At 38.9% G+C, this 13,607-nt stretch overlaps 1 protein-coding gene across 3 annotated transcripts in view; it reads right to left on the bottom strand.

The window, feature by feature from the left end:
• Nucleotides 1-7,849: 7,849 nt before the first annotated feature.
• ARMH4 (armadillo like helical domain containing 4) overlaps nucleotides 7,850-13,607 on the bottom strand; it is a 119,109-nt gene continuing 113,351 nt past the window's right edge. For all 3 annotated transcript variants that reach the window (XM_079125818.1, XM_079125819.1, XM_079125820.1), the window contains exons 7-8: nucleotides 12,633-12,767; nucleotides 7,850-12,390 (exon numbers count right to left, since the gene is read on the bottom strand). In XM_079125818.1, the coding sequence (XP_078981944.1) occupies nucleotides 12,322-12,390; nucleotides 12,633-12,767 (204 nt within the window). In that variant the 3' untranslated portion in view covers nucleotides 7,850-12,321. The remainder of the gene's footprint in view (nucleotides 12,391-12,632; nucleotides 12,768-13,607) is intronic.

Genomic DNA, 13,607 nt, shown 5'->3' with positions numbered 1-13,607 from the left:
GCTACAAAGAAAAAGGGGAAAAAGCGGGGGTAGGATCTTGAGAAAATAGAAGGGAAATCAGTAGAATAGAAGCAGGGGACCAAGAGGGAAGGAGAAGGGGAGGGAAAGAGGAAGGTCTGGGGAATGAAGTTGACCACATTATGCTTTCTGCATGTGTGAAAATATCACAATTCATCCCAAAGGTCGTCAAAGCTATCTTGTCAAGTTAGCCGCTATTGCAGGTGACTGGCTCCCACAGAATTTTAGAGAGCCTTTTAAATTGCAACTCAAAACTGTCTGCCTGAGAGAGGAAAGAAGAAAAAGCAGCTAGCCACCATCCCTCATCCCCATAGGTCAAGGGTGTCCTCACAGATACCGATTCCCTCAGACTTCTTAGTGGCGCCTACCTGGGTATTGATCTGGTTCCCCTGTGTGGTGCCAGGACTCTCCAGCATCAGAGAAGTGAGAGGGCCACAGCACAATGCTGGTGTTTATCAGGCTGCTCCTGTGCAAAGTTGATTGACACTGCGTAGACCAGGTTACCACAGTATTGGCATGAAAAGAGGACTTGAAGGGATGCACAGGAGGTAAATCCATTTCTTGAATTTGTTTGTGCCCTTCCATAAGTTCAATCTAACCCAGAATCCCCTTCATAACAGCATCATCTCTGAAAAGACTTAATTCAAGAGGGTTAGGGAATCCATTTCCAGTTGCTACTATTGCAGATGATCCTAAAGTCACAATAAAATTCTTCATCTCCCTCCCCAACAGTCCATTTTAGGCTTCTTTTACCCCTGACCAATATCTTGAATTGTCTAGGTCCCTAGCATGGAGGGTGACTTGGAACATCAGAATTTTAGCACTATCTGCCAATGAGAGCCTTTTAAGACAATTCCAAAAATTCCAAACAGATACTCTGGCTTTTACAACATTTCCTGTGTTGATAATTGACTAACCCAACCCTGTTATTTTCTTTTTTCAAAGTCCAAACATATCAGCCAACTCAATCCTAATTACCATTCTTCCCATACTACTTAATGACCATTGATATCACTGTTTCAGTCAGATTCTATGCTGACTAAACAGTTTATTTGAGGGCTCACAATTTCAGAGGTCTCCCTCTACAAACAGCAGGCTCCATTCCTTTGGGCTCGAGATGAGGCAGAGCATCATGGCAGAAGAGTGTGGCAGAGGGAAGCAGCTCACATGACGATTAAGCAGCAGAGAGAGACTCCACTAACCAGATACAAAATATGTACCCCAAAGGCACACCCCAGTGCCCACCTCCTCCAGCAATACCCTACCCACCTTCAGTTACCACTCAATTAATCCCATCAGGGTTAAGGCTCTCATAACCCAATCTTTTCTCCTCCAAACCTTCTTGCATTGTCTCACACGTGAGCTTTGGGGGGACATCTCACCTCCAAACCATAACAACCACACAACCCAATGCTTTGCCTTCTGCCTGCAACCCATCCCAATTCACCACAGGTAACATCTTACTGAGACACTGCTGGACACATATCACCACTCCACCTACCACCAACATGGAGTCCTTGTTATGGCTGACCACTGATCCAGTCCCAATTATGGTAGCCTTTGCTCCTCAGAAAGCAGAGCCTGAGATGAACTCCTCCATGCAGGGAGTAGTGAAACAGGGAAGGAGAGAAAGTCAATAGAAAGATGAATTTTCAAGGTGGCACCATAAGGGACAACCAGTGCTTGATCCCAAAGAATATTCTGAGGAGCTTCCTGAAATGCATCTGAGAAGCAGCTGCATAAGCAACAAATGGTGGAAGTATTTATCTGTCAGCTTCCATCCCCATAGTTTAAGGACGACCATGGGTTGCACATGTGTGAGGACCAAGTGAATTCAGTAGCCCGCACCATAGCAAACTGATGGAAACCTGTGCAGAACTGATCACTATTGAGGGACCAGAATCAAAGAGGATTTGGAGTGGTGCAAGGTGCCTGATGCACTTCTTCCAGATGTCCCTAGGTTCCAGTTTGCCTAGGGTCATTCCAGATAATAGTGCCCCCTATTGACCCCTTTTGCTGTCAATTGCATCCTAGTTTAGACCATAAGCATATTGTTATTTAGTGCTCTCTTTCTCTGCCCTGCCACATCTCCCTCTCCCACATACACAAATACTTTGGGAAGCTCAAAAAGTGATTTCTGGTAGAATTGTTTTTTTTTTTTTTTTTCAGAGTTGTTTTTCATCCTCATTGTTGTATTTTCCAGGTTTTCTACTGCTCTCTGCAGAAATGTCTCTGGATACAATGCATGTCTTCATTAAGGCAAAGAAACCACCTAATAAGCCTTAATCCAAGATCCTTTGCCACACAGATTTTATTTTATTATACTTAACTTAATGACATACTTCAAGTACAGTCTGGGCAATAATTCTCTGGGATAGGGAAAAAAAAAAAAAAAAAACATTAGGCAATACTGAGTACCAGGAACTGTATATGGAAGACATGTGGATCTAGAAATCAATGAACATAGGATATTCTCATCTTTTAAAATGTGGCCATTTTAGGAGTACAGCCTCTCTTGTGATGTTACATAAATATTATATCATCTTTCTAATTTTCATTTAAGAACCAAAAAGTACTTGTAAACTGTAAAATTATTTTAGTTCACTGTGATAAATCTGAATTAACTGCTAAGTAATTGCAAACTACCTCTCCACTGAATGTCAAAAGTTAACTACAAATTTAATCCTGAACCATTGGATTGATGTTGCACACTGACTGTGGAAGCAGAGTGTATATGGCCACAGGCATTCAATTCAGAATATGACTCAATATGCAGCACTCTGCTCTGTGACTTCTCTCCTTGAACCATTTGAGAGATAGATTATCTGCCCCCAAATCAATGTTCAATGTGATGCAACAAAAATTAAATCCCTTTAAAATTGAATCAAAATCAAGGCTAAAGACCAATGCTAATTCCTATAGCTTGAAAAAAAAGTCCACAAATCATTTAAAACAAATCTTGTTCCATGTTTCTTCTGTTAAGGATAATTGTTTATTACAAGTAAGATTTCTGCCATCAAAGGTTGTTGGTGACCTAGGACACCTACTTCATTGGGTTTTGGGAATTAAGGCAGTGAGCTTATTAAGTACTCAGTACAACAGCTGGCCCACAGCAAGAGTTTGGTAAGCATTCATGATTTTATTATCACTAAATCAAAATAAATTTGATTTTCACTAAGATTTTTGGAATTCTAGTTTTATGTCATATAAATAAAATGGAATTGGGGAATTCAACAATTCCCCAACACTAATTAAAAAGGCCCTCAATCATTTATAATAGAAAATAAATAAGATTTAATTCTTTAATTTGCAATTTTTCCCTGTTGCCTTCGATTGACTCCAGACCGTAACTTTGAAGAGAACTGTGTCCCAAAGAGCATGGTCTTCCCAGCAAAGATTCCAACAAGCAGTTTGCCAAATGTTTGCTCCATACTATTTCAATCTAACACACTCTATGAACAAGAGGATATTTTTAGAATAAAGTTCACTGGGATTTGCAAAGGCTTTATCTAATTTCATCTCCTACTATATTCAAGAAATTTGGAAGAGTGCAGACTAGTGGAGTTGCTTACAAAGATTCTGGTCAAAATGACCACACAGTTTCATTAACTTGTATTTTAAAGACACAATTTTTCTGAAAATACATGAAATTAAAATTATAAAACATTATTTAGGGAGACATAAATCCAATTAAGTCAGATTTACAAACCTTTCTGACCTAAAAAGAAACAAAGTTTGGATTAAGATTTGGATTTAATAGAGTGTAGTGGAGGAAAGAGGTCAAGAAAAGCCACAACTCTTCATTTTAACAAGGACAGAGAGGACATGACAGTGAACATCTGCCCATGTATCTTCACCCAAATGAAATCAGATGTAGAAAATATGTGTGTGCTAAAATAATAAATGACACAAAAGTACAAATTAGATTCAAGAGAATTGAACCAAGCAAGACTTTAATCAATGTAGGTCACTACAGTAAGTATCCTCTTTTCCAATATTTCTCACAATATTACATATTACCTACCCTTGGGTTATTCAGTCTTACTGTCTAATTATAAAAGTTTACAATGTTTGCTTGGAGGGCAAAGGCAAAGAGAGGAAAGTATTCTCTGATCCCTCAGGGCACAGGAACATGTCATTTGCCCATGAATGGTCTGTTCTTGGAGACTTCTTTCAACTTTACACATCAGCAGAAGCATCTTGCAGGAAGTGGTCAATCGTAGATAATCAAATGCCAAACAAATCTTGTTAATGATGAAACAGTTTGTTCATTCAAATACAACTATAGGATTTGCACCAGCTCTTTTTCTTTTATTTGTTCCTTTTAAAACAACCATGGGAAATTGTAGCTACGGGGAGGCAACAAAATAGCATATAAATTATAATACCTATTTTCTGTGAAATTAAAATGGGTCTATATAATGTATCATAAGTACCAAGGGGGAAAGATCAGAAAAATATAGACCAAATTGTTAACAATGGTTATTTCTGGAACTGGAAAAGTGATAATTATTCTTTCTCAAGCTTTTTCCTCAATTCCACACTGTTACCACTGCAGATGTCCAGAATCCAGTCTTGTGTTGCTATTGCAGCTGAGGAAAAATAGCTCTATTTTTCATATACTAAGGAAGATGAGCTACTTGATGATTGTCCAGGACAACTGCCCTTATCCCAGGCCCCAGGAACCACTCAGCCTGGGACATGGGGTCTGCATGGCTCATGAGATTCTCCAACCAGCACCTCCAAACACTGACATCATCCTCATATGGAACAGCCTTGAGAGAGAAGCTTCTTGAATTTTTTTCAAGAAACGTGAGATACTTAACTTTGTCTCTCATGTGAAAAAATAATAAACTGTCATATTAGTCATTATAAGTCAAGAGACTCACTCAGATCCTAGTTAGTAACTCACACCTAGGGCTCAACCAGAGTAATTGAAGATACTTGGTATTTTGAGTTGTTTTCAGACATTTAATATAAGTTTTATTAAATTTAAAGTCATTTTTGACACCTACTATTACAAGTGTCAGAATGAGCATACATTCAGGCATGAATTTTGTAGAAAGTTAAAGCTGTCTATACAGTTTTTGGCAGATTTGTGGTTTATTTTTCTCAGGCCTGAGTATGCTAGGATAAGACAGAATCAGTTCCATCAAAAGTCAGGTTACTGACTTCCATATCTGAAAGACTTCAAAAAGCCCAAGACACTGGTTAGCTTAGGCATTGTCTTTTTCCTCATCTTCAAATCCAACCAATAACCAAGTCCTATTCTTCACTGCTCCTCCTGAACATCACCAGAATCCACCCTCCCCCTGCATATTCACTCCAACACCTTGGTCTGGACCAGTAGTCACCTCTCACCTGCCAACCTTGGCCTTGACCGGTGTCTCTAACTCAATATTTTAACCTTCCCAATCCAGTCTTCCCAGGACCTCAAGCCTGAGCATATCACTTCTCAGCATAATACCCTTTATGGTTTCTAACAACCTTTAAAATAAAGTCCCAATTCCTTGGCATGACCTGGAAGACCCATCAGGATCTGCCTCATGTTTCATACCGCACACCATCCCCACTACCACCCCTCCTCATTGCCCTGGCAGACCCAGGGCTCACTCTGCCGTGCTCAACTATTTGACCTCCATTGCTGAATAATCCGTGATCTCTCCTGATTCTCATAGCTAGAATTTACATCCCATGGTCCCCTTTCCCTGACTAACCCCTACTAATCCTTCTGGCCTCAGATTTGATGTTACCTGCTCGGGAGAAACCTCCCTGATGTTCTTGGCAGGGTTGGATACTCCTTTTCTGAATCCCATAGTGGCCCTGGGATAAAACTGTCCATTTACTCTCTCCATAAGTTCTTTGTGGTCATAGACTGTGTCTATGCTCCCCCAACACTTCACACACATAAAAGGCAGGCATTCGATAAATACTAATTCAGAAACAACATTATCAAGTACTCATGGTTTCTTGGACATTTGGCATTTTTCTTTTCTCTTATCTCTCTTCTCTATTCACTATTCTCTCTTCTCTCCTCCTCCTCCTCCTCCTCCTCTTCTTCTTCTTCTTCTTCTTCTTCTTTTCTCTCTCTCTCTCTCTCTCTCTCTCTCTCTCTCTCTCTCTCTCTCTCTCTCTCTCTCTCTCTCTGGCTCCTTTTCCCTTCTTCTTTTTTTTTTTTTTTTTTGGCAGGTCTGGGGTTAGAACCCACAGCCTCATGCATCATGGTGGGCAAACACTGTACCACTAAGCAATACTCCCAAATCCTAGATCTTTGGGATTTTATTGGTTCAATAACAAAACTATTTGGGATTCTCCCTTCTTTCCTTTTTCTCTTACATAAAGAAGGAAATAAGGGGAAATAATCATTGAAGTTTCTGTATCAAAAAATTTCTTCTTGGAATACTATTCTTACACTTTCCTGAGATTATATTTTAGTCTGTCCAGTCATAGAGAAGTCTGAAACTACACAAATGCTGTGGCCACACCGTGAGACCTAAAATAGCAGAAACCTTTCAAATGTTTTTGGTTCCCTCTTTAATCTAACTATTTATTAGGAAGAAAATATTGAGATGTACAGGGCACTGCTTTTAAAAAAAAAAAAAAAAAAAAAAAACTTTTTGACCCAATACCAGGTTTATTCCTTGGAGACCAGAACAGATGACCTCTCCACCTTCCAGGTAAAAAAATAACCCAAGTGGACACCTCCTTTGTCGTTTGCTTGCACTGTTTTTCCACTGATGAACTTTGAGAAGAAAAACAAGATAGCACCTCTCCCCAACCAACAATTCTTCTGTTTCTATTCCTCTTCGTTCCTCCATCCTCTCCCCACAAAAGGCTCTACCTAGCTGCAAATTGGTGCAGACACTCTGGAAAGCAGTGTGGAGAATCCTCACAAAACTTGGAATGGACCTGCCTTTTGACCCAGTTATCCCACTCCTTGGACTTATCCCACCCCACCCAAAGGACTTAAAATCAGCAAACTACTGTAACGCAGTCACATCAATGTTTATAGAAGCTCAATTCATAATAGCTAGATTGTGGAACCAAACTAGATGCCCTTCAACAAATGAATAGATTAAAAAAAAAATGTGATATATATGCACCATGGAATATTATTCAGCCATAAAGAATAATAATATTATGGCATTTGCAAATAAATGGATGGAATTGGAGAATATCATGCTAAGTGAAATAAGCTAATCCCAAAAAAACCAAAGGTCAAATGTTTTCCCTGATAAGTGGAGAATTATATATGATGGGGGTGGAGGGTGTGGGGAGTGAGAGAAGAATGGGGGAACTTTAGATTTTGTAGAAGGAAATGAGAGGGAGAGGGGTATGAAAGATGGTGGTATGAGACAGACATCATTACCCTATGTACATGTATGATTACATGAATGGTATGAATCTACATCATGCACAACCATAGAAAAGAAAAGTTGTACCCCATTTGTGTACAATGAATCAAAATGCAGTCTGTAAAAAATTTAAAAATAAGTAATTTTTTTAAAAAAAAGGTTCCACCTTTCAACAACAACTGTCTTGAATCTCAGGTCTGAAGACTGCAGTCTTAGGTGTGGTGAGAATGTGCACTCTGTGTTACAAACCATTAGGGGTTATCATTTGTATTACTACTGCTCCTGTTGTTTTTTTAAGAAGGGACAGTAGGATCTTTGCTTTACTCAGTGGAAGATCTGAGAGTTTGCACCAATATTTGCCTCTGCTTTTAGGAAAATGCAAACAAGAGAAGAGATGATTTGTTTCCTTGTACTTTTGCTGCTATTTCATAGGGGACATTTCTCCCCCCTCTCCTTGCTCCTCCATTCCTCCGGCCTCTCTCTTTTCTTTTTTTCTTTCTCTCTTTATCCCATATGCACATAATAGAAACTTGGGTTAATTAATAGGGATTTTCATATACCTATGGCAACAAATATCATACTCCCAGTCAGTTTATGCAACAGCAGCTTACAAAACAAACAGCGATTTTGTTGTTGTTGTCTGCCTGTAGAAATTAAGCAACAGGATGAGGTTACCAGCCACGTTGACTGCCAAAGTTTATAATTATCAGAGCAACACAGTTAGATGTCTATTCTTAGTCCATTCCCATCTTATCAGTCTAATAGCTACTCCAAAAAGGAGGTGTGTGTCTTATGGGAGTGCTAAATGTGCAGATATGGGGCTTTTATTAAGTCAATAACGTTGTTTTGTTTTCAAATTATTTCCTATTCCTTGAAGTTTACATTCAGTCATTGGAAGTCTATGTGATTAAGGAAGATATTAACTGAGCTTAAGCTCATTTGAAGTAACCACACACCTTTCATCTCCTCATTCATCTTGGACTTCAATTTCTTCCCAACCATACTCATTCCACCCAGTTGGAAGGTAATTTTCTTTGATGGAAAGGAGGGAAGCAAAAATAGATTTGAGTAGCTTTATGGCCCCTTTCCCTGCTAATGATCTTCCTCATTTGCATTCTTCTCCTTGCTTATCATTTTTCTAAACGTTGGTCTATTCAGAACTTCAGCCTCCCCTAGCAGTCTCGTGTTTCATATTTACATCCGCTTTGTATTATCATTTTTCTTCCATCTTCTCTTACTCGTACATCTTTCCTTGTCACCTAAATCTCGCATAACCTAAGAAGGCAGACCCTTTCTTCAATTGTAATCTGACTCTTCAGGTGTCTCTGTGCTCATAACGAAGCCTGTCTTACCAAAAGGCCATACAGCTTTAAGCTCAAGCCAAATAATATATCTTGTTTCCAAAATCTTTTTTTTGTGTGTGTGTGTGTTTCGTTTTGGCAGCTAGTAGGAACATTGATTATTCACATCCACAGAAATCACAATGTCTGTGGATGCTTGGATTCTTCTTCCCCCAGTTATGGATGTGATTCCAAATAAGGTGTCTTGTTTAAATGTCCACAGGAAGGAGATATCTGGAGGCACAGAGACAGGGAGCACTAGGCATGCAGAATTCATTGTTCCATTCCATATTTCTTTCATCTCCATAACATTTTAAATTTTAAATCAAAGCCTTTAAAAATATCTATGAGGGCAGGGGATGTAACTCAGTGGTCTAGCACCTGCTTAGCATGTACAACGCCCTTGGGTTCAATCCACAAAAAAATAAAATAATGAGATGAAATATCAGTTTTGGTTGACTATGCCACAAGACAATGCACAGCACCTTTAAATTTGTTTTAAAACTTTGCTTTAATTTTTCCTTCATGTTTTTTACCCAAATAAGAGATTCAGGTACTATAAGAGTGTATTTCTGGAAAACTACATTTGAGCTGCAGCCAAGACAAAGGCATTGCTAAGGGACTCCGTTACCCTGGGATACTAATTAACTCCAAATATTGCATATAAATTAAGCCAGCAGCTACTGAAAGAAACAGCTTACAAGAGAGAAAAAAATTAAAGATGTTTAAAAGAATAATATTGTCTTTGATTATAGAAAAAAACATCAGGGGTAAGGGAGAAACACTTTTCAATCAGGCTTTCTATTCTTTTTCTAGTAGCTTCTATCCTTTCTCTTGACTTTGGTTTTCCTTTCTCTCCACTATGGCAAGTGTTATGTATTGAATAGTGTGACTAAGAAAAGGTCTCTTCCCACAGGGTCCTTCTCTCCCCTGTCTCTCTTTTCTTATGGTAAAAATGCTTAAAGTGAGATTTGTGTCTTAAAATTTTGAATGCACAACACAGTATTGTTAACTATAGGCACTATGTTGTACCGCAGGTCTCTAGAAGCTATTTATTTTCACAATTTAAACTTTATGCCAAGTGACCAATACCTCCCCATTTTTCCCTCCCCCAGTTCCTGGTAACCATTGTTCTACCTCTGCTTCTGTAATTTTGACTATTTTAGATATTTCACATAAGTGGAATGATGCAGTATTTGCCCTTCTGTGACTAGCATATTTTACCTAGCATGCTGTTCCCTAAGATCATCCAGGAAGTTACAACAACAGTTTTCCTTTCTTTAAAACGGAATCATAGTCTATTATATATAGGTACCACCATTTCTTTATCCAGATATTTAAACCAGTTGGTACAGAAATCTACTATGATATAAGTCAGTTCTTATTTTAATAGTTGGATGTCCCTAAAGAAGCTCACAGATGTATCTGCATCTGCCTAAACTCACATGCATGTCATCCTTGTGGAAAAACAAACTAAGTGTTGGTTATTTGTGACTTTATTATACTAGAGTTTGAACATTCAACAAGTAAAGGCTACAGATTGAGTAGTCCCAGACATTAGTGACCATTAGTGTCACCATGTGTTGCTGAATTAAGTAAACCAATTGCATATTTGCTATAAACAGGAATACAGACAGCAGTGCCACCCCATGCCTACTTACTCAGCCTGAGAAACACTTACAATAAGAAGTTGCTTTCAGAAAAAGATAAGATCCCTTCTGCAACATCAGGATGGTTCTGCTCATGAAATTAAAAATCACTTTTAAGTGTCATGGTTCTGAAAGAGATTTTTTAAAATCCAACCTTTAGCTTCTCTGTCAATGGCTAACTTCCATTTGTTTCTATTGAACTTTTCATTTTTCTTTTCAGTTCCACACATTAGCTTACCTCTCTTGACAAAAAGTTGAAATAACTGAATAAAGGCCTTCTTGTAAGCCAGCCATCATTCAAGAATGGATTCTAGGAAATTTTTGCTATTAGTTCCTTAGTGATAATACTTAAATTTATGTGGGAGGAAAGAACTTGTGTAAAAGTGAAATAGGTAAGGCATCATTCATTATTCATTTAACAAAGACAGAAGCACAAATGCTTCTTCACCAAGCAGCTATTTCCTTACACTCTTGGTCTTAAAAAAGGACTCTACAATGTCACTGTTCCCTCCAAAGTTTGTTGAAAGGGCACTGAACTGAAGGCAGGTAATATGGTTTGGGGTCCGAGAAGGTTCTCATGCTGATTCTTCCTGGATATAGCTTTGGATAACTGGTTCACTTTTCTGCTTCAATTCTATCTTTGGTCAAATGGAAAAATGAAAACAGTAGCTATGAGGAATGCCAGTAACTAGCTTAACATAGAACAGGCTCCACTGAATATGACCAAGTTCTCCATAGTAACCTTATTGTTACTGACCTTTATCCTTCCATGGAATTGAATCAATCTCTACCCCAAAACTCAGCTAACTGCAAATCCCAAATGCCCAAATTCAAATAGGGTAACCTGAATACCTCTTTTGGTACAGGGTAGAGAATCATATTCCAAAGGAAATGAGAAATGATCTAACACAGTTAGTTCATTGTCCCCATGGTGAGATGCCCTGAGAAAGGCTAGTTTCCCATGAGTTCCATTGTGTACCAGGGCTCTGGCTGCTGGGCCTGCTTCTACTGCAGATTGTCTGTTTTTCTTTAAAAAGTACCAATGGTGGTTCACTCCTTCCATGGCCAAAACCAAAGACAAGGAAAAGAAATGCTCTGAATTTTTCACTATAGCAGTCATGCAAGTACAGAACCAAACAGCAGAGATTTCTTCCTCACTTCTTTTTGGCAAAGTCAAATAGTACACAAAAAGAGTATCTCACAATGATAAACATGTAAGATTTTTTTTGACTTAATGACACTATGTAAGAGAGCAAACATACATTAAAAGTCAATCTAATGCATTACTCCTGGTGTGTTTTTTTTTTCTTTGCCAAGAATGAGAATAAAACAGAAGATGAGAACAATAAAGTATATAAAGCTAGATACATACAAATCTACATGTACTCCTAATGTGCTGAGATCTTGACAAAAAATTATTCATTCTCAGCTGATGCTGGTTTTGATGCAAATGCAGGATGTACCATAGCCCCCAACTCTACAATCTCAAGTAGGTAGAGTGTGATTATGAGAAGTTATTCTTTGTTAAGATTTCGATTTCAAAGTCAAGCATGCCTTGGTGGCTACAATCGTTACACTTAATGCAGGTAATTCAAGTCAAGGAAAAGACAGTGGAAAAATACAAAATATTTACCCTACCTAATCCAGCTATTCCTACTGAACAACGTGTATGCTGTATTTATAAATTGCAGCCCATGGTTATAGGAAGTTCACTACAGAATAACCAACACTGTGTGTTACATTTAGTTTACAGCATGCCTTTTCTGCTCAGTACAAGAAAAATCTACTACCCAGCAGATACTAGAACTGACGGCCTGATAGCAGCAATGTGATAGGAAGTTGTTCTTTTCCTCCTTCTTCTTCTTCTTTTTTTTTTTTTTTTTTTTTTTTTGCCCCAAATAAAAATAAAATAACAACATCATTGACTGTTTGACTGTTCCAATTAAACCCAAGTCCAATTCAAAATTCATCTTCGGAGCTGTCAGCTAAGAGCATTACTCGATCTTGCATGCTGTTGAATTCTCTCTGCTAGAGAAAGAAAAGAGAAAGGCATTAAACTCTTTCTGCAGCAGAACAAAGCTGAGAAACAGGCCCACTTTAAAAGACACACTAACCAGCGAAGCGAGGCAGCAGCTGCAGCAGCTAATCCAAACCACTGGGCACGTCAACACTGTGTGTGCACCATTAAACCCCGTGTGCTTTATTAAGCAAATTAGATAAGCAGAGAATGTTCTGAAACTGATTAGGTTTTGCTCTCGTTGGTTCCATACCTTTCTTTTATGCCTTTTGAAGCCATTTCTCCTTCGGCGATTCATAACCTTAATGCTGTAGAGTGCCCCCAAGATGAACAAGGCTCCAGCTATGCCCACCCCTACAGGCACCAGCATCCCAGACATGTAGCCAGCCTGCGTAGAAAAGGAAACACACGTCAGGATGCTGAACAGACCACCACCCTGGGTTCCTCATTTCTGCTGAAGGCAGCAGTATTTTAGAGGCTTTGAATTCTCCCATCTGCTTTGTTATCAAATAAAAGAGAATCTAGAAAAAAGTTGCTTTTTAGGGAGAAGGCAGCAGAGAGAGGTATGACTATTTTTTTTTTTTTGGATATTTCAAATATTTAGAATTTAAGTATTGAAATAAATCAGCCAGATCTAGTGTCTCCTCCAGCCACTTGCTTATGCACATTTGTCAACATCAATGACAGAAATATAATTTGTATTAAAGATGGATGAAGGGAACGTCTGAGAATTTCAGGACTATTAAAATGCTATAAATTGGAAATAGCCTGAGTTGAGTTTCAAGGGGGTTGAAGTGTCCTCTGGAACACTGTATTCCTCGGAGGGTAAAAGGAGGGCTTGGCAGCAATGATATTCTCTCTCTCTCTCTCTCTCTCTCTCTCTCTCTCTCTCTCTCTCTCTCTCTCTCTCTCTCTCTCTCTCTCTCTCGCATTACAGCAAGAAAGGGAAGCTCAGAGTGCTAGGAAGTGAGCAGAATATGAGAGTGGCTGGAAACAACAGGGAAGAAAAGGGCCTGCCAAGGCAAGGAGGGGTGTAAGATGTTGCAAAAAAGGCAGAAAAGACAAGGAGGAGGAGAAAGCACGGGCATAAGACGGGTAAATTCATTTCTAGGAACAGGATAATCTGCCCAGTGCACAAGCCTGATGCTGAGGGTGGGGAGAGAATTCTGAGAGTTCCCAGCCCCAGAGACAGGCAGTAGCAGAACAGACACAAAGATCCCTGCCAACA

The sequence above is a fragment of the Sciurus vulgaris genome, assembly GCF_902686455.1.
Source record: "Sciurus vulgaris genome assembly, chromosome: 2".
Taxonomy (NCBI): Eukaryota; Metazoa; Chordata; class Mammalia; order Rodentia; family Sciuridae; genus Sciurus; species Sciurus vulgaris.
The sequence above is the reverse complement of the archived record's forward strand: the minus strand, read 5'-3'. Positions and strand labels throughout refer to the sequence as shown.